The 25,935-nt window shown below is 48.4% G+C and overlaps 1 protein-coding gene across 8 annotated transcripts in view; it reads right to left on the bottom strand.

Annotated features, from left to right (window-relative positions):
- Nucleotides 1-25,935, bottom strand: part of RNF213 (ring finger protein 213) — a 142,253-nt gene that overhangs the window by 59,605 nt on the left and 56,713 nt on the right. For all 8 annotated transcript variants that reach the window (XM_033182516.1, XM_033182517.1, XM_033182520.1 and 5 more), the window contains 9 exons: nt 24,276-24,431; nt 21,736-21,825; nt 19,415-19,537; nt 12,537-12,717; nt 9,725-9,898; nt 9,234-9,383; nt 4,455-5,080; nt 2,478-2,643; nt 374-591 (listed from right to left, as the gene is read on the bottom strand). In XM_033182516.1, coding sequence (XP_033038407.1) covers nt 374-591; nt 2,478-2,643; nt 4,455-5,080; nt 9,234-9,383; nt 9,725-9,898; nt 12,537-12,717; nt 19,415-19,537; nt 21,736-21,825; nt 24,276-24,431 — 1,884 coding nt within the window. The remainder of the gene's footprint in view (nt 1-373; nt 592-2,477; nt 2,644-4,454; nt 5,081-9,233; nt 9,384-9,724; nt 9,899-12,536; nt 12,718-19,414; nt 19,538-21,735; nt 21,826-24,275; nt 24,432-25,935) is intronic.

The following is a 25,935-nucleotide window of genomic DNA, read 5'->3' as shown; positions in this document are numbered from 1 at the left end:
GTAAATGTTTACTTTTTTCTGATAAAATATTATATCAATTATAGAAAATAACAAAAAGTAACAGAATAAAATGACAATTACAACCATTCAGAGAAAACTCCTGGCAACATTCAGCATATTTCCTTTCTGTCTTTTTTCCACGTGTGTTTTGCGCCTTAGAGATTACTATGTGTCATGTAATTTTGTATCCTGCTTTCTAAGTAACAAGATGGTGAATTTCCATTTAGGAAGAAAAGCTTTTCAAATATCATTGAAATGGCTGTGTACAAACCTACCACTCAGGTGTACCACCGTTTGCAGTCACTCCCCTAATGTTGCTAAGCCACCCTGTATTCAATGTAATCTGCATTAGAGCCAGAATAAGACTCCTCACCAGTTTCCTGGGCAGGTACTGGTCATTGTCCAGAGCCTTCCACAGTTTTTTCAGATGCTTCATGAATGCATCGAAGTCCACCCTGGGGTTCCGCTTAAACAGCAGGGATGCGTAGCCCTGCACGGCGTCATGGAAGCAGGCCACCCGGTCCACGTCAATGTCATTCTCCCCCGCTGAGATGGAGGCCAGGTCCACAAACACCTTCAGCTCGTTGATGCCTGGGGAAGAGAAGAGGGGAGGTCAGCGTGGGACTATTCCGTGATAGCACAAGACTCAGTCTTGGGCAGTAATCCTTACTGAAGCTGAAATGGATATTTCATAAATTTTTAAGGTTCTGTCCACTTTCTGCTTTCAGTAAGAATCCAGAACACCTAATCTTTTGTAGTGTTGTTTTTTGTTTTTGAGACAGCGTCTCACTCTGTCACCCAGGCTGGAGTGCAGTGACACGATCTCAGCTCACTGCAACCTCTGCCTTCCAGGTTCAAGTGATTTTCCTGCCTCAGCCTCCCGTGTAGCTGGGATGACGGGCGCCCACCACCACGCCTGGCTAATTTTTTGTATTTTTAGTAGAGACGGGGTTTCGCCGTGTTGGTCAGCCTGGTCTCCAACTCCTGACCTCAGGTGATTCACCCGCCTTGGCCTCCCAAAGTGCTGGGATTACAGGTGTGAGCCACCACGCCCAGCCTCTAGTGTTTGTTAATACCACTAAACAATCTCTCGCCATTCCTCAGCAACTTCAGTGTCCCAGGCACTGTACTGCGCTTTTTGTGTACCCTGTTTCCTTCAATCCACACAACAGTACCATTTAAACAAAAAGAAACCAAGGCTCAGCTGTAAATAACATGTCCACAATTAACTATGAAACACTCAGATCATTCCCCTCAGATAAATCACTAATTGAAGGATGTGCATCAGCGTGGACCAAAGAGTCCACCGTTGAAAGCGGCAGCTCTCCCAAGAGAACCAGACCCTGCAATCCAGCAGGTGGTGGCCCCCAGACCCCCCAGCACACCTGCACTGCCGCCTATGTCCCTCCTGCCTCCTCTGCCTCTTCCTCTCTCCTCTGCCAACATCTGAGCCACAGAACTGAAGAGGCTGCCAAGAAATGCACAGCCTCGACGGAGAGATTGTGAGAAAAATCTGTGGGGCTGGGCGCGGTGGCTCACACCTGCACTTTGGGAGGCCGAGATGGGTGGATCACCTTAGGTCAGGAGTTCGAGATCAGCCTGGCCAACACGGTGAAACCCCATCTCTACTAAAAATACAAAAAATTAGCTGGGTGTTGTGGCGGGCGCCTGTAATCCCAGCTACTCAGGAGGCTGAGGCAGGAAAATCGCTTGAATCCAGGAGGTGGAGGTTGCATGAGCCGAGATCGCACCACTGAACTCCATTCTGGGCAACAAGAGCGAAACTCCGTCTCAAAAAAAAAAAAAAAAGGCCGGGCGCAGTGGCTCATGCTCGTAATCCCAGCACTTAGGAGGCCGAGGCAGGCAGATTACAAGGTCAGGAGATCGAGACCATCCTGGCTAACACAGTGAAACCCTGTCTCTACTAAAAATACAAAAAATTAGCCGAGCGTGATGGCGGACGCCTGTAGTCCCAGCTGCTCGGGAGGCTGAGACGGGAAAATGGTGTGAATCCGGGAGGCGGAGGTTGCAGTGAGCCGAGATCACGCCACTGCACTCCAGCCTGGACAACAGAGCGAGACTCCGTCTCAAAAAAAAAACAAAAAAAACAAAAAAAAAAACAAAAAAACAACTCTCTGTGGGCAGGAGCTCCCCTTGTCCTCCAGTAAAAAATCTACTGGAAGAAAAAGATGAAGGGGGGCAAGATTTTAAGGAAAAGGAATCTGAGTCATTTACAGCATCCGAAGTGGTGGGTTGTGGCCAGGTGAGTGGCTTTTACACCAGCACAAGGAGATACTGTACCGATGTGAACTCTGTGAGCAATGCCCATCTCCCTAAAGCATGCAGGCAACGTCTTTCTGGCCTTCACATAGCCCTTGGCCAAAGGGAGGTATTTCCGAAGAGTTTAGGAACGCCACACAGTGTGCCATCTGAAAACTTTCTCCAGACTTCCAGGCAACCCCAAAGGCTGATTTTACCTCCAAGAGCCTCCCGGACCCAGCGAATGAACTCCTTCCTCAGGGACAGAGCCTTCAGCCCCTCGCACCGGGCCTCGCTGATGTCCTGGAGCAGCTTTTTGGCCTGGATGAGCTCCTGGTTGATTTGGTCCAGGGTTTCATGGCGAAAATTGTCAAAGTCATCAGTCTGCAAGAAAAAGCTCTACTGTGGACTGGAACTCATGAACCAGAACCCCAGAATCTGTGAGCTGCAAGCACCGACCATCACAGCAGCCCCACCCTCCCTCAATGCCTAGACTTGCCACTGCTGTGACAACAGGCACACGAGCTCTTACCCTTGAATTGGATGATCTAACCCCCACGGCTGTTTCTCCCTCATCAAGAGTAACTATGAGTCCTGGGAACCTGACATTCCACTTAGCATTTTATGTGGACTATAAAATCAGTTCCTCACATAACCCCGCCAGGTAACTACTGTTGCTTTTTCTGCTTTATCAGTAAAGGCCCAGAGCAGCTGCTTCCTCAAGGACATGCACTAGGGTTCAAGTGTAAATGGGTGTCATTCCAGATTTTTTTTTTTTTTTTGAGATGGAGTCTCGCTCTGTTGTCCAGGCTGGAGTGCAATGGCACCATCTCGGCTCACTGCAACCTCTGCCGCCCCGGTTCATGCGATTGTCCTGCCTCAGCCTTTCCAGTAGCTGAGGTTACAGGCGCCTGACAGCACGCCTGGCTAATTTTTGTATTTTTAGTAGAGACGGGGTTTCACCATGTTGGTCAGGCTGGTCTCAAACTCCTGACCTCAGGTGATCTGCCCACCTCAGCCTCCCAAAGTGCTGGATTACAGGCGTGAGCCACTGTGCCCGGCTGTGATTCCAGCTTTTATGCTAAATTCTAATCGTTATCTCATTCTACCTAAAAACACAAGCAGCAAAAGACTCAGCTGGGTGCGGTGGCTCACACCTGTAATCCCAGCACTTTGGGAGGCCGAGGCGGACGGATCACGAGGTCAGGAGACCGAGACCATCCTGGCTAACACGGTGAAACCCCATCTCTACTAAAAAAAAAAAAATACCAAAAAAAAATTAGCCTGGCGAGGTGGCGGGCACCTGTGGCCCCAGCTACTCAGAAGGCAGAGGCAGGAGAATGGTGTGAACCCAGGAGGCGGAGCTTGCAGTGAGCTGAGATCGCGCCACTGCACTCCAGCCTGGGGGACAGAGTGAGACTCTGTCTCAAAAAATAAAAAAAAATAAAAAAAAGAAGGAAAAGACTCACCTCTTATAAGACTCTAACAGAGGCCGGGCACGGTGGCTCAAGCCTGTAATCCCAGCACTTTGGGAGGCCGAGACGGGCGGATCACAAGGTCAGGAGATTGAGACCATCCTGGCTAACACAGTGAAACTCCGTCTCTACTAAAAAAAAAAATACAAAAAACAAGCCAGGCGAGGTGGCGGGCGCCTGTAGTCCCAGCTACTCGGGAGGCTGAGGCAGGAGAATGGCATAAACCCAGGAGGCGGAGCTTGCAGTGAGCTGAGATCCGGCCACTGCACTCCAGCCTGGGTGACAGAGCGAGACTCCATCTCAAAAAAAAAAAAAAGACTCTAATAGAAACAACTGATTTACGGCTTTTGGGTGGAACTGGGAGATGCAGCTGGGCAGTTGACAGTGTTTTTCTTTTTGGCTTCTGTAACCTGAAGAGAGCCTATGACCCTTTACAAATGCCTGGTTATGAAAAGAGGAATGTTGCCCTTTCCTGAGTTCTTGATCTTCATACTGACCCAAGAAAACTCCCTCTGGCTAAGGGAGGGAGTTTATTTATAAACAAAGGTAAAAAACAAAGCCCTTGGGATATTCAGGCCTCAAGTACCACACACACAGGAACCCCTGACGGAAGCTCTAAGTCATCCACCCCGCTTTTCAAAGCCACAAAGCCCAAGCTTCCTGAAGAGCCTGAGGCAGGATGCCCCTCCAAACCCCCACAGTCCCTAGCAAATAACTTACAAAATTTAGTAAAGTGCTGAGAACACTGAAGTCACCGGTCAGTCCCAAGCTCTCTTTGACCTGCAAGATGACCTTGGCTGCGTGGACAGCCTGGTGCAGGTGATGGTATTCCTTGATCTGTTCGACTCGCTCCTGGATCCAATCACGTTGGCCCTGGTGGTCCACAGTGCACATGATCTTAAGTTCTGAAACCAGGTCCGTGTATTTATTCACAAAGTCCTTGAAGATGACATCAATCTCTGCAAGGGTGACCTTTCCTGACTTTAGATCCCGGTACAGTTTAATGAACTTTCTGTAAGAAGGCTGGTACAAATAGTCATACACCTCTTCAAGCTCAAGGATGTGCCTTTCTGACTCTTCGTCGGGCTCGCTCAGCAACTCTGCCGCTTCCTGTTCTTCCCGAGGCTCACTCAGCGGCTCTGCGGCTTTCCGCCAAAAGATCTGGAAGATGTGGCTGTCTCTGAGCAAGTCTATCGTCCCAGCCATTTCTCGGACCTGAGGGCTCAGGTGGTAATGCGTTTCCCTCTCTGAGTTCGAGGAGGTGGGCAGTCTCACTGTCACGGCTTCGTCTAATCTTTTACTGCTGAGGTCTTGTGAGTGTCTTCTTGCAAGCTCTCCAAAGTCCACTTTAGAAACCAAAAGAAAATGTCAGAAGTCAAAGCTCTAATCATGATTCCATTTGATTTCACCTTCCTAAGACTTACTCTCCTCACTTCTCTGAGTGAACTCAAGAGCACACAGCTGCTAGGATTTCTTTCTTGGGAAGAATTCACAGGTCTTTCCCTCCCCGCTTGGCCTTGTTAACCAATATTCACGATAAAGAAAGCATCATAACTTCTGGATAAAGATGGCAATGTGAAAACACACATCTATTTACTCTCTTTGCCAAACCCCACTCCGATGACAGAATATAAATTGTATTTAAAAAGTCATAAACTAGTTGGGCGCAGTGGCTCACACCTGTAATCCCAGCATGTTGGGACGCTGAGGCAGGAGGATCACCTGAGGTCAGGAGTTCATGACCAGCCTAGCCAACGTGGCGAAACCGAGTCTCTACTAAAAATACAAAAATTAGCCAGGTGTGGTGGAGTGCACCTATAATCCCAGCTACTCAGGAGGCTGAGGCAGGAGAATCACTTGAACCTGGGAGGCGGAGGTTGCAGAGATTGCGCCACTGCACTCCAGCCTGGGTGACAGAGTGAGACTCCATCTCAGAAAAAAATAAAAAAAATAAGAAGTCATAAACTGACAAGGACAGGAGGAGGAATAGTGAACAGGATAACAGGAACAAAATTTTAGAAGTTGAAAACGAGCTGCACCAGTGGTAAATGACATATGAGGCCTGACAACATGGCGTCCTGGGGTCACAGTGGGCAACGCTGAGAGCTGAGCGTTTTATGTCACAGGATTCCCAAAAAGCAGACACACGTTGTGCAGGTCACTGCAAACTGGGAGGTGGTGATGAAACAAGGAAGACTGGGTTCAAAGTCTGTTTAAGACACGGTCCAGGCCGGGCACAGTGGCTCACGCCTGTAATCCCAGCACTTTGGGAGGCTGAGGCGGGTGGATAACTTGAGGCCAGGAGTTCGAGACCAGCCTGGCCAACATGGCAAAATCCCATCTCCACTAAAAATACAAAAAATTAGCCGGACATGGTGGTGGATGCCTGTAATCCCAGCTACTAGGGAGGCTGAGACACAAGAATCACTTGAACCCAGGAAGCGGAGATTGCAAGTGAGCCGAGACTGCGCCACTGTACTCCAGCCTGGACAACAGGGCAAGACTCTGTCTCAAAAAAGAGAAAAAAAGACAGGGTCCATCCAGCACACTGTCACCCCAACGCCCTGACACAGCAGGTGGACCCCCTCCTTCATCCCAGCAGCCAACAGATGCTTTATTGTCTAGAAAGGATAATGCAGAGGGGCGTGTGGACTGGAGGCCACAGATACATGTCAGAAAAAGGGCATTTCTAGACACATCCCCGTTCTCAGGAAGCTAACAGAAGACATCAATTATCCAACCTCAGGGGTAAGGAGGAGGGAGCGTAAAGCACAGGGGACAGAGGAAGGTGGCGGAGAACCACACTGAGAACACAGGCCACGGGAGGACTGCACATAGGATGCTGAGGTCTGCCAGCCCGCTTCTCTCTCTTGACTCCCAGAAAGCTGGCAGCCAGGCTCACACCCTCCAGACAGGAGACAGAAGACCTCAGGAGACAGGCCAACTTCCAGGCCGAACCACGGCACCCCACGGCAGCACCCCACAGAGGGCCAACCCACTTTTGAGGGCTTTCTCTTACAGACAAACAAGAATGTCCAGACATAGGAGGAAAATCAAAATAAATCAACAAGTGAAAGGAACCTGGAGGAAGCAGCACATGATGCAAGGAAAAGCAAAACCTCCAAAACAAAACTGTGAATAACCCAGAAGGGAAGATACTGCAACGTGAACAAGAGCAGGATAGAATTTAAAAAGGATCATTCTGAGAAAAAGAATTCCTTTACATTAAATATATATACAGGAAAGATGACATGAAAATGTTAGCAGAAAGTTTGGTTCTGAATAAATCTCTCAAGACCAGAGTGAAAAACAGATGGAAAACTGGAGCGAGAAATGATGAGTTAGATGACCATCCAGGAGGTCCTGTATCCAATTAACAGGAATTCCAGCAAGAGAAGAAAAAATTAAATCATTCAAAGGAATTTCCCAGAACTCAAGGATTTTGACGTCTAGATTTGAAAGGCCTACCTATTAATACCCAATAGAGGGGACTGAAAATATTTTATTTTTTGGGGATAGAGGCCCACTCTGTCACCCAAGCTGGAGTGTAGTGGCATGATTTTGGCTCACTGCAGCCTTGACCTCCCAGGTTCAAATGATCCTCCTGCCTCAGCCTCCCGAGTAGTTGGGACTACAGGCATGCGCCACTGTGTCTGGCTAAATTTTTTTTTTTTTTTTTTTTTTTTTTTTAGAGATGGGGTCTTGCTGGTCAAGACCTTGCCCAGGCTGGTCTCAAACTCCTGGGCTCAAGCAATCCTCCTGCCTTGGCCTGCCGAAGTGCTGAGATTACAGGTGGGAGCCAACAGACCCAGCCTCGACGGAACACAGATCCAGGCCCAGACACGTTATTATTTCAGAATATGAGTAACAGGAAGAGTTCAAGAGCTTCAAGAAAGAGAAAATGGGTCACACACGAAGGATGTGTAATGGGCACCGCATTGGGCTTCTCCATACATAGCCACGCTGTGGACGCAGTGACGGCACAGCACATTGAAACTTCAGAAGGAAAATGACTTCCAGTCTGTAATTCTAGACCTAGCCGAGTGACTGACCTAAGGAAGACGACAGACATCTTTTTTTTTTTTTTTTTTTTTGAGACGGAGTCTGGCTGTATCTCCCAGGCTGGAGTGTAGTGGCGCGATCTGAGCTTGGCTCACTGCAAGCTCCGCCTCCTGGGTTCACGCCATTCTCCTGCCTCAGCCTCCCGCATAGCTGGGACTACAGGCGCCTGCCACCATGCCCGGCTAATTTTTTGTGTGTTTTTAGTAGAGACGGGGTTTCACCGTGTTAGCCAGGATGGTCTCCATCTCCTGACCTCGTGATCCACCAGCCTCAGCCTCCCAGAGTGCTGGGATTACAGGCGTGAGCCACCATGCCCGGCCGAGGACAGACATCTTTAGGCATGCAAGGATTCGAGGGTTTAACCTCTTACACCCCCTTTTCTCAGGAAGCCAGTGAGGGTGTGCTCTGCCAACAGAGGAAGAGCGCGTGGGGGCGGGGTCGCGGGAACCCCGTCTAACCCAGGCCTGAGGCGAAGGCTCCCTAGGAGGTAGAGGGAGACTCCACCCTACGTCTGCAGCCCAGGGTTGGCAGGTTCCTTCTCAAAGGTCAAACCGATGATCTTCAAGGAAATTCAGACACTCGGCAGAGATTAGGATGAATTAGAAATGAATACAATGAAAACAGCATATGATTAACACGATGAAGGCCGGGCGCGGTGGCTCAAGCCTGTAATCCCAGCACTTTGGGAGGCCGAGACGGGCGGATCACGAGGTCAGGAGATCGAGACCATCCTGGCTAACACGGTGAAACCCCGTCTCTACTAAAAAACACAAAAAAAGATTAGCCGGGCGAGGTGGCGGGCGCCTGTAGTCCCAGCTACTCGGGAGGCTGAGGCGAGAGAATGGCGTGAACCCGGGAGGCGGAGCTTGCAGTGAGCTGAGATCCGGCCACTGCACTCCAGCCTGGGCGGCAGAGCGAGACTCCGTCTCAAAAAAAAAAAAAAACGATGAAAACGGCATTTGACAGGAAATGTAATTCTGCGGAAAACAGAGAGTTTGTGCAAAACGTGGAAAAGGATCACGGTTTCTTTCGTGGTTCACTTCTGATCCGTATGGGTCCTGATGACTTAACCCCAAACAATGATGCGACTTCGCTGTGCGAAAACAGGGAGCAACAGGAGGTGGAAAGGTGATGTGTGCAGAGCACAGGCCAGAAATGCGTGGCTCTAAGCCCTCATCTTCCGCAGCGGGCGTCAGCAGCTCGTGCTGATGCCAGAAAAATCAAGGAGACATTTAAGCATGTTATTTGGAAATGTGGACATAAATACCAAAAAGAAGAATCTAAAAGAGTTGAAAGCGATCCCCCAGCAAATGCAAATTTAAAAAAAAATTTTAAAGCCTTCTCTCCAAAATAAAGATCTGCTACTGTGATCCATTCCTACTGTGTTCTCCAACCCTGTGAGAGCCCTCCACTTTGTCCACTTCTCAGGAATACCACCTTGTATTAGGTGTTTCACATTCCCACACATCTTCAGGAGACTATCCACACATCTTTTCTCTTTCTCTAGAAATAACAGTTCCTCCATTCTCCAATCCAGTGCTTCCTCCATAGCACATTTTTCATCCTGGGGTGAAAGACTTTTTTCCTCTGGAAAACAAGAACAACAACAAAGTAACCCAGTACAGCAAACAGATGCCATTTTCCATGGCAACGCTTTGAATGTGCCCCACCTTCCCCACCACCAGGACAAGGACTAGGACAGTTTTACGCATAGCCACTTTTTCCAGATGCCCATTATTTTATCACTTTCCCGTGATGTTCTTGAGAATTATAAACCACCCCTATCAACTCACGAGCAAGAAGAGATACTCATTATCAAGGCTAAGATGATCATCTCCTTTACAAAAATGCACACGCAAACACAAACGTATCTTCAAGCTACTTAATGCCTCAGGAGCCTGAAGGGCGTATCTCGACTTGATGCTTACTCAGTTGCCAGATGTCAAGAAACTGATTCTTGTGCTTTATAATCAGCTCCAGTTGTCCAACTAAAATCGTTCCATTTTGGAGGTCACCAGCAATTTTCGTGAACACAGAGTCAGCAGCACCCATCAACTTCTTGCCATCCTTTGTAATATTTGCTAGTATTTCCTCATTGGTTCCTGAACAGATGAACAACATAGTTACAACAGTGGGCTCCCCACCTTCCACCTCATTGCCGATACCATGGGAATTCCAAATAACCTCTTGTTCGGGCCCCACTTCCTCAAACACAGGCAACGACTGGCCAGTGTCTCCAGATGCGCCAGTCACTCCACTCCCCTCTGCTTTCCCCCACGACGGTTAGGTCTCGCCCAGATTCATCCCCTGAACAACTTCTTTGTCCATGAAGCGGATTCTCTCAATGGCCAAAATCAGCTGGGAGACACATTTCTCAGGTTAAAACCCACGTCCCCTTCAGCGTATGGACGGACTGACTTCCTTTTTTTCTTTTTTTTTGACAGGGTCTCACTCTATCACCCAGGCTTGAGTGCAGTGGCACAACCACAGCCCACTGTAACCTCAGTCTCTGACTTTCCTGCCTCAGCCTCCCGAGTAGCTAGGAACACAGGTGCACATCACAAAGGCTGGTAAACTTTCAAAAAGTTTTGTAGCGACAATGTGAGACAATTTTTTGTCTCACTTTGTCGCCCAGGCTGGTCTCAAACTCCTGGGCTCAAGACATCCTCCCGCCTTGGCCTCCCAAAGCATTAGGATTATATGCATGAACCACTTCACCTGGCCTGAATATATTTTTTAAATAGAATACGCAGAATCTTCTTTAAAAAGCCCCCACCCTAGGAATACCTACAGCAAAAGAAACTGTACCAGGGATGCAGACATACCTAGCAAAGCATATCACGATGGTCTTAGGGAGACTTTTCATAGCATATGCAAAGAGAGAAACAGCCATGTGATAACTTTATACTCTGTACATCTTCATTATCTTGTAAAATCTTGGAATTGATTTCATGATAAATTTAGAGGGCAGAATTTTTATATATGTTTACTTTAACCACAGAGGATTTCTCTCCCAGTAATATTAGAGCCATATAGTATTAGGAGAAGAAGCTTATCTGCACCATAACATACCAACATAGTAGCTTTATTAATCATTGCAGAAACTTGGAAGCAACCAAGATGCCTTTCATTAGGTGAACGGGTAAGCAAACTGTAGCACATTCATACAATGGAATATTATTCAGTAGTAAAAGGAAGTTAGCTCCCAAGCCATGAAAAGACACGGAGGAAACGTAAATACATATTACTAAGTGAAGGAAGCCAGTCTAAAGGCGACATCCTATAAGATTCTGACTATAGGACGTTCCGGAAAAGACTAAAGGAAATGGCGGGGCGGGTGCTGGAGCACAGAGGATTTTGTAGGGCAGCGAAACTATTCTGTACGATACTGGAATGGAGGACACAGTCCATGGTTTATCCAAACCCCAGAGAATGGACAACACCAGGAATGAACACTACTGTAAACTATGGACTTTAGTTAATAACAATGTATCAATATTGGCTTGTCAGCTGTAACAAAAGCACCACGCTAATGTTGCATGTTAATACCAGGGTACTGCCTGTGTGATGGTGGGGGAGACTGATGAGAACTCTGTAGTTTCTGCTCAATTTTTCTGTACACATAAAAGTGCTCTAAAAAATTTTATCCAACTTATAAACAGGCTGAGCATGGTGGTGCATGCCTGGAGTAGCAGCCACTTGGGAGGCTGAGGCAGGAGGATCACTTGAGCCTGGGAAGTCAGGGCTTACAGTGAGCGGTGATGGCATCACTGCACTACATGTAACTTGGCAACAGAGAAGACCTTGTTTTAAAAATAAATAAATTGCCGGGCACAGTGGCTCACCTCTGTAATCCCAGCTACTTGGGAGGCTGAGGCAGGAGAATCGCTTGAACCCGGGAGGCAGAGGTTGCAGTGAGCTGAGATCCACCACTGCACTCCAGCCCGGGTGAGAGAGCGAGACTCCGTCTCAAAAATAAATAAATAAATAAGCAAACAAACATACACAAATAACACAAAAATGATCTTTTCAAGAGAGCAGCTTTCACTTATGCACTCCCATATCAATTCAGTTATTTGACCCCCACAACTTCCCGGATCCGTAGGAAGCTCAGCATTGATTTTGGCTGATCCACATCCAGTGCCCTCTCGCTAAAAGAGAGGAATCTAAGGTCTCGCACATCAACTGGACTCTAACATGTTTAGGATGCAATGTCTCTCTCCCTCCTTGATCACAAAACACCTGGGGCAGCGGGGGCTGGGTGGGAAATCAGACAGCCCAGTACTTCACTTTCTGTTCAGGTCATCAATGTTGGCTTGGACATTCTACATTGATCTCCAAATAAGCAAGACATACCTGGGTCTGGATTTTAGTTTTTACTACTTATAATCTTTGAGACCTTAGGGAAGTCACAATGCATTCTCCAGTTGTTTCCTGATCTGAAAATTGGGGACCTTAAAGGGGACTTTCAGAAGGGCTGTTTCAAGGGCACTGGACCAGTACAGTCACTAGGGTGCAGCAAGCATTCAATAAATAGTGGCTGTTAGCATTAGTCATTATTTACAACACAAGACACTCTGAGCCTTCCAAAGTCTCTCTGTCCAAACTGCAGCCTTTGTCTAACGTCAGCCCATCCCAATTCAGTATCATCATGTCAAATCTTCTGCCTCCCACCTTTCCCAGAGTCAGAAAGGCACCACCTTCACTGAGCTGATGTTCCCAGCACTCCCGCAAACATACCACACAATTTGAAGAGATGCTTGACATCTGCCCACGTGAGCAGATGTTTTAAAATGTCATCCAAGTTGTCCACGGCTTCCCCATTTTTCCTAGGCCAGGACTTAGTGATCACAGCAGACAAGAGGGTACCAAATTTCTGCAGATTACAGCAAGAGAGCCCCCGAAGGATACTGGTCTGAGACTATAAGAAAATTCATAAAAGAGGGACATTTAGAAGTTTTTCATTAGTTTGTTTTGAAATAACAAAAGCAAATTACCTACTCAATAGCATTTCAGAAATCTACTGTAACTTGTTTTATAAGGCCACAAAAAGAGCAAGACAGTGAAACACTTCACATTTCTTAGAAGATTTTCATTTCCTTGTATACTGCCTCCTTAAGTGTCCAGCACCAGAGATTTGAAGACACACACACAACCACACACCAACACAACCAGTCACCCTCCTTCCTTCTGGCTAACTGCCAGTTTCTATATGTTTTTTGCACTCTCATATCATGAAAAACACCAAAAGTGAATAAACCCTTAATATAGCATATATTTTATGTTCCTAAATGTAATTCTTTTAAAAAGCTGCCTACAAACAACATATACATTTTCATTCTCTTTTTAATTCTCCTCCGAGAAATAATATTTTTCTTCCTTAGGTTCAAAGTCTCTGCAAAACGTTTCAGTAATTAGTAAAAACCACAAGGTTCATTTATAATAGATACTTTCTGACATTTAAAAGGATGAAAGAAAACCTTATCCAGCCGCATGTTAAAGACACTATGCACCATGATCAAGTACAATTTATCTCAGGGATGAAAGGTTGATTTAACATCACATATCAGTTAATAAGAATAGGAAAATATCACGTGATCATTTCAGTAGATACGGAAAAAGCATTTGACAAAATCCAACTCTCTTCTATGATTAAAGGGAAAATAAAAAAACCATTCAACAAATGAGGAACAGAAAGGAACTTCCACAAAGGGCATCTATGAAAAGCTCACGCTGACATCACACCTGGTGACAAAAGACTGAAAGCTTCTCCTAAGATCAGGAACAAGACAAGGATGTCCACTTTCACCACTTTCATTCAAAGTTGTACTGGAGGTTCTAGCCAGGACAGTTATGCAAGAGAAAGAAAAAGGCATCCAGATTGGAAGACGTGAAACTCTATTCACAGATAATTATGATCTTATGTATAGAAAATTTAATTCTCTTTCTCTCACGTGCACACACACACACACACACACGCACGCAATTTGAGCTACCAAATGAGCTCAGCAATGTTGCAGGATACAAGACACATGGAGCACTGTGTGTCTAGACACCAGCAAGGAACAATCTGGAAATGGAATTCAGAAAACAATTCCAATTACAATAGCACCCCCCCAAAAAAAAGTACTTAGAAATTTAACAAGTGCAAAATTTAAACTATGAAAAATACAAAACGTTGTTAAAAGAAATTGGCCAGGCATGGTGGCTCATGCCTCTAATCCCAGGACTCTGGGAGGCCAAGCGGGGTGGATCACCTGAGGTCAGGAGTTCGAGACCAGCCTGACCAATATGGTGAAACCCTGTCTCTACTAAAAATCCAAAAATTAGCTGGGCGTGGTGGTGGGCACCTGTAGTCCCAGTTACTTGGGCACTCCAGCCTGGGCGACAGAGCAAGACTCCATCTAAACAGGAACAAAAAAAGATCTAATTGAATGAAATAAATCTGACTTAACCTTGTTAAAATGGCAATGCTGGCTGGGTACAGTGGCTCACACCTGTAATCCCAGCACTTTGAGAGGCAGAGGCTGGTGGATCACGAGGTCAGATCGAGACCATCTTGGCTAACACGGTGAAACCCCATCTCTACTAAAAATACAAAAAAAAAGTTAGCTGGGCATGGCAGCAGGCACCTGTAGTCCCAGCTACTCAGGAGGCTGAGGCAGGAGAATAGCACGAACCCGGGAGGCAGAGATTGCAGTGAGCCAATATCATGCCACTGCACTCCAGCCTGGGCGACAGAGTAAGACTCTGTCTCAAAAAAAAAAAAAAAAAAAAAGATGGCAATGCTCTCCAAAGTGATCTATACTTTGAATACCAGCCCTATCAGAATCCCAGCTGACTTCCTTGTCAATGGAAACTGACATACTGATTCTAAAATTCTTATGAAATTGCAAGGGACCCAAAAAAGCCAAAACAATCTTGAAAAATAAGAACAAAAAAAAAAAAAAAAAAAGAACTCACATGTTCCAATTTCAAAACTTACTAGAAAGCAATGATAGTCCAAACGGTGTGGTACTGACACAAGGATAGGCAAGCAGATCAGTACATAGAATTGAAAATCTAGAAATAAATCCATACATGTATGGTCAACAGATTTTTGACAAGAATGCCAACATCACTCAACAGGGAATGTAGAGTCCTTTCAACAAACACTGGAACAACTGGATGTCCACATGCAAAAGAGTGAAACAGAACCCTTACCTCACACCATATACAGCACATACAAAAAAGAACTCAAAATGGATCAAAGGCCTAAATGTAAGAGCTAAAACTATAAAACATTGAGAGATAAATAAACATAGGAGTAAATCTTCACGACCTAGGATTTGGCAAAGGATTCTTTGACACCAACGGTACAAGCAACAAAAGAAAACACAGATATGCCCAAATTCTTCAAAATTAAAGACTCTGTGCTTCAAAAGAAACCATCAAGAACATGAAAAAACAACACATAGAATGGGAGAAAATACTTGCTATCAGATATCTGACAAGGGACTTGTATACAGAATAAAGACTCCCAACTCTATAATAAAAAGACAACCCAATTAAAAAATGAGCAAAAGAGGTGAGGTGCAGTGGCTCATGGCTTCAATCCCAACACTTTGGGAGGCCAAGGAGGGAGGATCATGTGAGCCCAGGAGTTCAAGACCAGCCTGGGCAACATCTCAAGACCCTGTCTCTACAAAAAAAAAAGAGACAGAGTCTCACTGTCTCGCCCAGGCTGGAGTGCAGTGGCACAATCTCAGCTCACTGCAACCTCTGCCTCATAGGTTCAAGCGATTCTCTGGCCTCAGCCTCCCAAGCAGCTGGGACTACAGGCACATGCCACCACGCCCGGTTAATTTTTTGCATTTTTAGTAGAGACGGGGTTTCACCGTGTTAGCCAGGATGGTCTTGATCTCCTGACTTCATGACCCGCCTGCCTCAGTCTCCCAAAGTGCTGGGATTACAGGCGTGAGCCACCGCGCCTGGCCCACAAATTTTTTTTTTAATTAGCTGAATATGATGGCACATGCCTGTAGTCCCAGCTACTTGGGAGGCTGAAGTGGGAGGACCACTTCAGCCCAGGAGGTTGAGGCTGTAATGAACCACGATCGTGCCATTGCGTTCCAGCCTGGGGGACATACCAAGACCTTTCCTCCAAAAAAAAAAAAAAATTAAAAAAAATTGGGGATGGGGTTGCAAAAGATCTCAATAAACATTTCTCCAAAGAAGATACAGACATTCCAATAAGCATATGAAAAGATGCTTGATATCATTAGTTGTCAGAGAAATGCAGTTAAAAACCACCATGAGGCTGGGCATGGTGGCTCACACCTGTAATTCCATCACTTTGGGAGGTCAAGGCAGGTGGATCACGAGGTCAAGAGATCGAGACCATCCTGGCCCACATGGTGAAACCCTGTCTCTAACAAAAATACAAAAATTAGCTGGGCATGGTGGTATACGCCTGTAGTCCCAGCTACTCGGGAGGCTGAGGCAGGAGAATTGCTTGAACCCAGGAGGTGGAGGGGTTGCAGTGAGCCAAGATCACGGCACTGCATTCCAGCCTGGGTAACAGAGCAAGACTCCACCTCAAAAAAACAAACAAAAACTACAAGGAGATATCACTTGGTACCCACTAGGATGGCTAGAATCAAAAAGTTAGATAATACATGTTGGTGAGGATGTGGAGAACCTGGAAGCCTCCTATGCTGCTGGAGGGATTGAAAATGGTCCAGCTGCTGTGGGACTCGGCCCGACAGTTCTTTAAACAATTCAACAGGGAGTTACCATATGATTCAGCAATTCCACATGGAGGCATACACCCAGGAGACATGAAGACATATACCCACACATAAACATGTACACTAACATTTGTATCAACAGATTTATAATAGCCAAAGAAGCAACCTAGATGGCCATCGATGGACACGTGGATAAACAGGGAATAGTATTTGGCCATGGAAAGAAACGAAATACAGGTTGAGCATTCCTTTTTGAGACGGAGTCTTGCTCTGCCGCCCAGGCTGGAGTGCAGTGGCCGGCTCTCAGCTCACTGCAAGCTCCGCCTCCCGGGTTCACGCCATTCTCCTGTCTCAGCCTCCCGAGTAGCTGGGACTACAGGCGCCCGCCTCGTCGCCGGGCTAGTTTTTGTATTTTTAGTAGAGACGGGGTTTCACCGTATTAGCCAGGATGGTCTCGATCTCCTGACCTCGTGATCCGCCCGTCTCGGCCTCCCAAAGTGCTGGGATTACAGGCTTGAGCCACCGCGCCCGGCCAGGTTGAGCATTCCTAATCCCAAAATTCAAACTACTCTAAAATCCAAATTTTTTTTTTTTTTTTTTTTTTTTTTTTGAGGCGGAGTCTCGCTCTGTCGCTGGGACTGGAGTGCAGTGGCCAGATCTCAGCTCACTGCAAGCTCCGCCTCTCAGGTTTACGCCATTCTCCTGCCTCAGCCTCCCGAGTAGCTGGGACTACAGGCGCCCGCCACCTCGCCCGGCTAGTTTTTGTATTTTTAGTAGAGACGGGGTTTCACCGTGTTAGCCAGGATGGTCTCGATCTCCTGACCTCGTGATCCGCCCGTCTCGGCCTCCCAAAGTGCTGGGATTACAGGCTTGAGCCACCGCGCCCGGCCTAAAATCCAAACTTTTTGAGTATAATGATGCCACAAATGAAAAATTCAACATACAAATACTTAACACAAACTTTGTTTCATGCACAAAATTGTTAAAAATACTGTATAAAATTACCTTCAGACTATGTGCATAAGATGTATATGAAACCAGTGAATTTTGTGATTAGACTCTGTGTCCCATCTGGAAGACGTCTCATTATGTAAATACAAATATTCCAAAATTTGAAAACATCTGAAATCCAAAACACTTCTGGTCTCAAGCATTTTGGGCAAGGAATACTTAACGTATACTGACACATGCTACAATATAGATGGACTTTGTTGTTATTGCTTTTTGAGACAGGGTCTTGCTCTGTCCCCCAGGTTGAAGTGCAAGTGTGATCATGGCTCACTGCTGCCTTAACCTTGTGGGCCTAAAGGAGCCTCCCACCTCAGCCTCCGAAGTAGCTGGGACCATAGGTGAGCACTGCCATGCCTGGCTAATTTTTTTTTGTTTTTTAGTTTTTATAGAGACAGGGTCTTACTCTGTCACCCAGGCTTGTCTTGAACTCCTGGGCTCCCAAAGTGCTGTGATTACAGGTGTGAGCAACCGTGTCCAGCCTGGATGGACTTTTAAAACATTATGCTCAGCCGGGTGCGGTGGCTCACGCCTGTAATCCCAGCACTTTGGGAGGCCAAGGCGGGTAGATCACCTGAGGTCGGGAGTTCAAGACCAGCCTGACCAACGTGGAGAAACCCTGTCTCTTCTAAAAATACAAAATTAGCCAAGTGTGGTGGCACACTGTTCTTTAAACAATTAAAAGACTCTTTAAACAAAAAGTAGCTGTAATTACAGCTACTTGGGAGGCTGAGGCAGGAGAAGCACTTGAACCCGGGAGGCAGAGGTTGTGGTGAGCCAAGATCGCACCATTGTATTCTAGCCTGAGCAAAAAGAGTGAAACTCTGTCTCAAAAAAAAAACCAACCAAACAACAACAACAAAAACCATTATGCTCAGTGAAATAAGCCATACCCAAAAGGCCACATACATGATTCCATTCATATTACAGTCCAGAACAGAGAAAGCCACAGACGCCATTGTTTATGCTCAGCGATTGTTTATGGCTGCAGAGGGGAGTGGGTGGCTGGAGGGGAGGAGGATGATGGCTAAAGGGGACAGGGTTTCTTTTTGAAGTGATGAAAATGCTCTGTCGTTGACTGTGGTGATGACTGTACATATCCATGACTACCCCAAAACCTGCTGAACTGGAACTTTTCACGGATGAACCGTGTGGCATTATGAACGATTTCTCAACTGTGTTAACAAAAAAGGGAAAGGAAAACCTTATCAAAGGTATCACTCACTTAAAAAATTAGAACCCCTTGGTCCCCGGAATTCAATGACCTCAATGTTTCCGGACTCCCCCTGCAGAAGCAAGGCTATGCTTGTGCGGGGGTTAAGTGTCCAGTTAGGAAATGTGAGCGGGGAGCCGTGGCCAGCAGGGAGCTTCTTTGTGTGGCATTGCCTGGGAGACTGTTCCTGGGAGACAGGGGGGCACAATCTCTTCCCCTTTGCAGAAAATAGCTAAATAAATTGATACAATTTTCCATTTCACATATTTTGCTTCCATAAATGTTCTGTCAACCTTTGGAGTCTTTTCCCACATACCCACTGAGCAAGTGTTAACAATCAAGCAACCCAGCAGCCACAACGATAACAGGGCCATCTGAGGAGCGGCTGCAAGCCCATTTGACTTGTGCCACCCGCGCCCGGCTGTGATTCCGTACGGAACACATGCAGGATGGCATGAGCAGCAGGGACCGTGCAGCACACCGAGGAACTCAGAGAGAACTGGACTTTAGCGCCATTGCCCTGGGCGAGGGAGGAAGGTGCCCACTTCCCAATCTCTGAGTTAGCAAAGGAGCTGAGACCCAGCAGACGCTTCATAGCCCTTAGCTGGGTCATGGCAGAACACAGCTGTGAGCCCGAATCCCTTTCCCTGGGAGGAGAGGTTATTCACCTGGCAGGCTGAGCTCACGGCTTCAATGATGCATTTCTCGAAGGTCTTGGCCACACTGTCCTCTAAGCCTTCGCTGTCCCAGTGACTACTGCAGTAGGCAGTGATCTGGGAGAGGGGCTTCTCCTGCAAAAATCGAAGGGGGGTTTCAGAGCTTTCGGATGCAGCGCTCCAGTACTCTATGGGACCAAAGTGCTTTCATCATCTTTACTTTCCCACTGTTTTACCGTTTCCCCCAATTTTAAGCTTCTCCCCACCCATGCAAAGCATGTCCTTCCTGCCCCCCACCAGTGGACCAAAGGCTAAAATTTTAAAAAGAGTCTCTTTTCCCAGTCTGCAGAAAAAGCACCTGGCTTGCAAAAACAGGTAAGTTATGAGAAATAGGTCATTTTTCCTGGTTTCTGTTTTCCCTCCAAAGATCCACTTAACAGTTACATATAGGCTGGGCACGGTGGCTCACGCCTGTAATTCCAGCACTTTGGGAGGCCGAGGTGGGTGCATCACGAGGTCAGGAGATCGAGACCATCCTGGCTAACACGGTGAAACCCCATCTCTACAAAAAATACAAAAAATTAGCCGGGCGTGGTGGCGGGCACCTGTAGTCCCAGCTACTCAGGAGACTGAGGCAGGAAAATGGTGTGAACCCGGGAGGCAGAGCTTGCAGTGAGCCGAGATTCGGCTACTGCCCTCCAGCCTGGGTGACAGAGCGAGACTCTGTCTCAAATAAATAAATAAATAAATAACAACAAAAAAAGTTACATCTAAAACTTTCACATCACAGAAAAGCTAATTTTCCTTGAGCCTCAGGCCTTAATTCAGCATGAGGGGCATGTCTGCATGTTCTCCACTTGCGTTTCATGAGGCTCCTGTCACCAATAGGCCACTCAGACTTGCTGCCTATGGGCAGGCTTGGCCCCTCCTATGCTCGGGACCCCATTGATGGAGGCAGGAGGCAGATAAATCCCATGCAGACAGGGGTGGGTCCCTGGCAAAACCCCACCTTTGAATCGAAAAGCCTGAAACCCATGGCTCAAAATGAGAACCTCTCTCCCTGTGTGCCTGCTCTCTCCCCATCGGTTCTTTCAGAGAAATGTCTTTTTTTTTTTGAGACGGAGTCTCGCTCTGTCGTCCAGGCTGGAGTGCAGTGGCCGGATCTCAGCTCACTGCAAGCTCCGCCTCCCGAGTTCACTCCATTCTCCTGCCTCAGCCTCCCGAGTAGCTGGGACTACAGGCGCCCGCCACTTCGCCCGGCTAGTTTTTTGTATTTTTTTTAGTAGAGACGGGGTTTCACAGTGTTAGCCAGGATGGTCTCGATCTCCTGACCTCGTGATCCACCCATCTCGGCCTCCCGAGAAATGTCTTTTTACCAGTAGAATGCTGCTTTTTCCAAAACTACCTATGGCCCACCCTGCCCCCTATCTTGTGCCTATAAAGACCCCAGACTTGGTAGCGAGAGAGAAGTAGCTTGACTGGAGACAGTGACTTGACTTCAGCAGGATGGCTGGACTTCGGAGGAGAGACGGTTTAACTGTGGAAAGACGTCCTGACTTCAGGAAAGAGCCAGCCAGAGTTAGCTGGACCAGAGGAAGATTCCCCACCTGACCCATCCCCTCTCCAGCTCCCCTCTCCACTGAGAGTCATTTCCATTGCTTAATAAAATTCTTTGCCTTCACCATCCTCCAAGTGTCCAGGTGACCTCATTTTTCTTGGATGCTGGACAAGAGCTCAGGGACCACCGAGTAGGGTCCCTAAAACAGGCTGTCACATTGGCCCTTTGCCCTTGATGGCAGAGGGCAGCCACCCTAGGCAACACGGCAAGGGGCCCACTGAGCTGATAACACACCACTGTCCATAGATGGCAGAGCTAAGAGAGCACCTGCCCTCTGGAGCTTCGGGGGTTGCAGGCGCCTCAACCTGGGCACTGCTGCAGGGCCTGCACGGAGCTTGCATTGCCAGCTCCCAAAGCAGCTGGTCAGATGCCACACTCGCTCACGTGCTCCCTCCCACAAGGGGTTGAGCACGGCAGGCCAAGTAAACACAGCATCTCCATCACAAGTCCAATGAAGGGGTCAGGAAAAATCCTGCACCCCCATGATGGTGAGATCCTGGGCCCTTGTTCCTCTCTGTCCTCTCAGTAAGACCCCGAAGCGCTCTTCTGGGGACAGCCTGTAAGGGCTGGATCAGAAACAGAAACACGGAGCTGTGATTCGCCCCATCCCTGCCCACAGAGAGGCAGCACTGAGATCTCTTGGCTGTCGCTAATGGTCTGGGGTTCTCCAGCTTGCCTTCACGCCCTGAAAAGAATGTCCCCCAACTTCTGGTACCTGTTTGAGCCTCCATTCCATGTCTCCCAGCAACGACTCCTTCCAGCCATGCTCCACGGGGAAGTGGATTTCCACCAGCCGCCTCCAGATCTGCAAAACCCAAACACAGGTCACACCCACTGTCACGACTAAATGCCACAGCACGCTCCCATGAAGGGAGAAAGACAGCATTACAGCAATACAGAGAGCGCGGGACTACGCGAACACCAGGGCTCTCCCCAACCTTCGTCAACAGTGAGCCATGCTAGTGGCAGGTCACAGCAGCCCAGGCTGGCTTTCTAGAATCCGAGACTCAACCAGGGGCCACTGCTGGTCTTCCTACTGCACAACTGGCTTTTTATTCTGAAAGGATTTATCTCTAACATTATACTTTGAAAATTTTTGAACTTTCAAAAAGGTCACAATAGCACACCACCACCTACATTCATTCAACTCCAGACCTGAGCCGTTCACGTTTCACACAGCTGCTTTCCCTTTTCTTCTCCCCTCCTTGCTCTCTCTTCAGACTGTCTGCATAAATTAGCATTTTCTCTCCCAATCCGTTGGAAAGCAAGTTGCAGGCATCATGGCGCCTTGCCACTACATACCTGGGCAGGGGCTCACAAGACTCTAGCCCTTCTCTGCACGACTCTAGTGCAGGTTTCCCACTCAGGACGTGCAACGTGGAGAGGAGGACACTTCCCCCAGGAAGTGGTCTCCACCCCAGTTCCTCTCGTGCTCCAGCTCCTGTCCTGACTGGATCCTAGATCCTCCTGGGACACATACTATACTTACTTATCACATCTCTTTTCTAGAAGAGTTCCCTGATCATTTTTTTTTTTCTTTTTCTTTTAACAGGTTGACAGTTGTGAAAAGATCAGGCCAACTGTTTTGTAGACTGTCTTTTGACCTGATTTGTCTCGTAATTTCCCCACGATTTGATTCAGATTAAAGTATTTTTGGCAGGGACACTATGAGGTTGAACCACATGAAAATGCAGTGTAAAAAAATACTTTAAGAGACAGGGTCTCGCTCCGTCACCTGGGTTGGAGTGCAGTGGTGCAGTCATAGCTCACTGCAACCCTGACCTCCTGGGTTCAAGCCATCCTTCCACCTAGGCTTTCTAAAGAGCTGGGGTTACAGGCATCAGCCATCGTGCCCAGCCAAAAATGAAAATGAACTTTTCTCAGGTCAGGCATGCTCGAATATCCATCACCTCCAGCACCATCATTATCTCCATAATCTCCACCACCTCCATCATCTTTACCGTCACCTCCACCACCGCCACCACAATCACCACCATCACCATCACCTCCACCACCACTATCACCTCCATTACCACCACCATCACCTCCACCACCACCATCACCTCCACCACCACCATCACCTCCACCACCACCATCACCTCCACCATCACCTCCACCACCTCCACCACCATCACCTCCACCACCATCACCTCCACCACCATCACCTCCACCACCACCATCACCTCCACCACCATCACCTCCACCACCACCATCACCACTATCACCTCCACCACCATCACCACCATCACCATCACCTCCACCACCACCATCACCTCCATTACCACCACCATCACCTCCACCACCATCATTATCTCCATAATCTCCACCACCTCCATCATCTTTACCGTCACCTCCACCACCGCCACCACAATCACCACCATCACCATCACCTCCACCACCATCACCTCCACCACCATCACCTCCACCACCATCACCATCAACTCCACCACCACAATCACCACCTCCACCACCATCACCTCCATCACCACCACAATCACCACCATCACCATCACCTCCACCACCACTATCACCTCCATTACCACCACCATCACCTCCACCACCACCATCACCTCCACCACCACCATCACGTCCACCACCATCACCTCCACCACCATCATTATCTCCATAATCTCCACCACCTCCATCATCTTTACCGTCACCTCCACCACCGCCACCACAATCACCACCATCACCTCCACCACCACCATCACCTCCATTACCACCACCATCACCTCCACACCACCATCACCTCCACCACCATCACCTCCACCACCATCACCATCAACTCCACCACCACTATCACCTCCACCACTATCACCTCCACCACCACCGCCCTCCATTACCACCACCATCACCTCCACCACCACCATCACCACTATCACCTCCACCACCGCCCTCCATTACCACTATCATCACTATCACCTCCCCTTCACCATCTCCATGACCATCATCACCACCATCACCTTCACCATCATCATCTCTGTCATCACCATCACCTCCACACCTCCATCACCACAGCGACGGTGCCCAGCCAGCGGACACCAGGCAGTGCAGCAGCACTTTGCACCCGACATCTGTCTGCCTTAGAGTCACCCTGCCAGGTAAGACCAGAGCAACTCCATTTTGTAGATGAAGAACTGAGGCTCAGGTGAAGGCCAGCTGCCCCTGGCCAGCAGCCTATACCCCATGGTTTGAGGCCACAAGGAATCACGATCACTCACATCCCTACCCAGAAGCCTTTGGCCAAACGCTTACCTCAATTTCCTTGGGGTATGTGAATAAGACACCTGAATATACAAGCATGTTATTTGTAAAAACTTCTCGGAGCCACCTTTTCGTAGCAGCAAGGGTCCCTTGGAAGACCGTTTGGACTGAATTATTTCCAGTTTCATCTCCCTGTCCTGCAGAATCCTGTTGTCACACAGAGGGAGAATCAGTCATCCTCGGCTGTGGACTCAGGTTCCCGGCGAGACGCTGCACCCCCTCCTCTGCTCCCTGCTGGCACAGGCCGCTCAAGGAGTGGCTGTGATGGAGGGACCACAGACCTTGGCAGAAGCCCACATTCCCAAAGCACTTCCCTTCCCCCGGGTTTTCTGGGTTCGCCCTGAACGTGGGTGATACAGGAGAAAAGAGGGAGGGAGGGAACGGCATCTGGGTGTTCCCCTGAAAGCCCAGGCAGCCTCTGTCCTGCCAATGAGCAGGTTCCCAGGCTGTGACTAGGAGACTGAGGAGGAAAAGCACACCCCAGAGAGGGTCCCTGCAGACTCCCAGGCCTGCTCCTTAGACACAGGAGACAGCCAGGCTCCTGACCCAGAGGTAAACCTGGGTCCCCTTCCCACTGTGCTCCCACACACCCTCCCACTACCTCCACGCCAGACCCACCAGACCCAAGGGAAAACCCCTCTTCCCCGGGCTCAAAGCCTCCTGTAATGCCTCCCTTCTCTCCCCTGCCTTCCTCTTCCTCCCTCTTCCTCCTCCCTCCCTCCCCCTCCTCCCCCGTCCTCCCCAGAAGCACATTTCCCAGGAAGCATACAGGTCAGGGGTCGGGGCCCCCTCCTGGGAGGAGCCCCATAGTCCTGGACTAACGCATGGTCTTTTTCTTTTTCTTCTTTTGAGACAGAGCCTCGCTCTGTCACCCAGGCTGGAGTACAGTGCCGCAATCTCAGCTCACTGCAACCTCCACCTCCTGGGTCCAAGTGATTCTCCTGCTTCAGCCTCCCAAGTAGCTGGGATTACAAGTGCATGCCACCACACCTCGCTAATTTTTGTATTTTTTAGTAGAGACGGTTTCACCATGTTGGCCAGGCTGGTCTCGAACGCCTGACCTCTGGTGATCCACCTGCTTTGGCCTTCCAAAGTGTTGGGATTACAGGTGTGAGCTACCACACCTGGCCAAGCATGTGATCTTTGTTTTAAGCACAGCCCTGCACATTGTGCAGCTATCAGGAGCCACAGAACCTGGATGCGCTCAGGCACTCACTGGAAGCACTGAGAGGCCCACGTCTCGAGACAGCAGAGATGTGCTGGGCAAGTGGACAGGGCTGCTGCTGGGCGGGGCTGCCCGAGAGTGGGAGAGAGGAAGAGCCCACAGCAGGCAGGGGAACACAGCGTCACTAGCCCTGGGAAGGGCCAGGACGGGAAGATATAGGCAGGAGCTTTCAAAGCATGAAAGAGGGGCCAGGATGCAGGTGCTGCTGTGAAAGAGAAAGAGCCTGCAGAGGCGGCTGCGTGCGGGGATGACTACAGCACAGCACGCAGGGGGAGGGGTCTGGCAGAAAACGAAACAGGCACTGCTGAAGGTTCCCCCAATGGCACAGCTCCTTCTAGAACAATCCCCCAATGGCACAGCTCCTTCTCGAACAATCCCCTAATGGCACAGCTCCTTCTAGAACAATCCAGCAGCACAGGGCTGGGT

Source organism: Trachypithecus francoisi, unplaced genomic scaffold, assembly GCF_009764315.1.
Source record: "Trachypithecus francoisi isolate TF-2019V2 unplaced genomic scaffold, Tfra_2.0 Lachesis_group20, whole genome shotgun sequence".
In the NCBI taxonomy this organism is placed as follows: domain Eukaryota; kingdom Metazoa; phylum Chordata; class Mammalia; order Primates; family Cercopithecidae; genus Trachypithecus; species Trachypithecus francoisi.
Note: the sequence above shows the minus strand (reverse complement) of the source record. Positions and strands in the feature narration are given on the sequence as shown.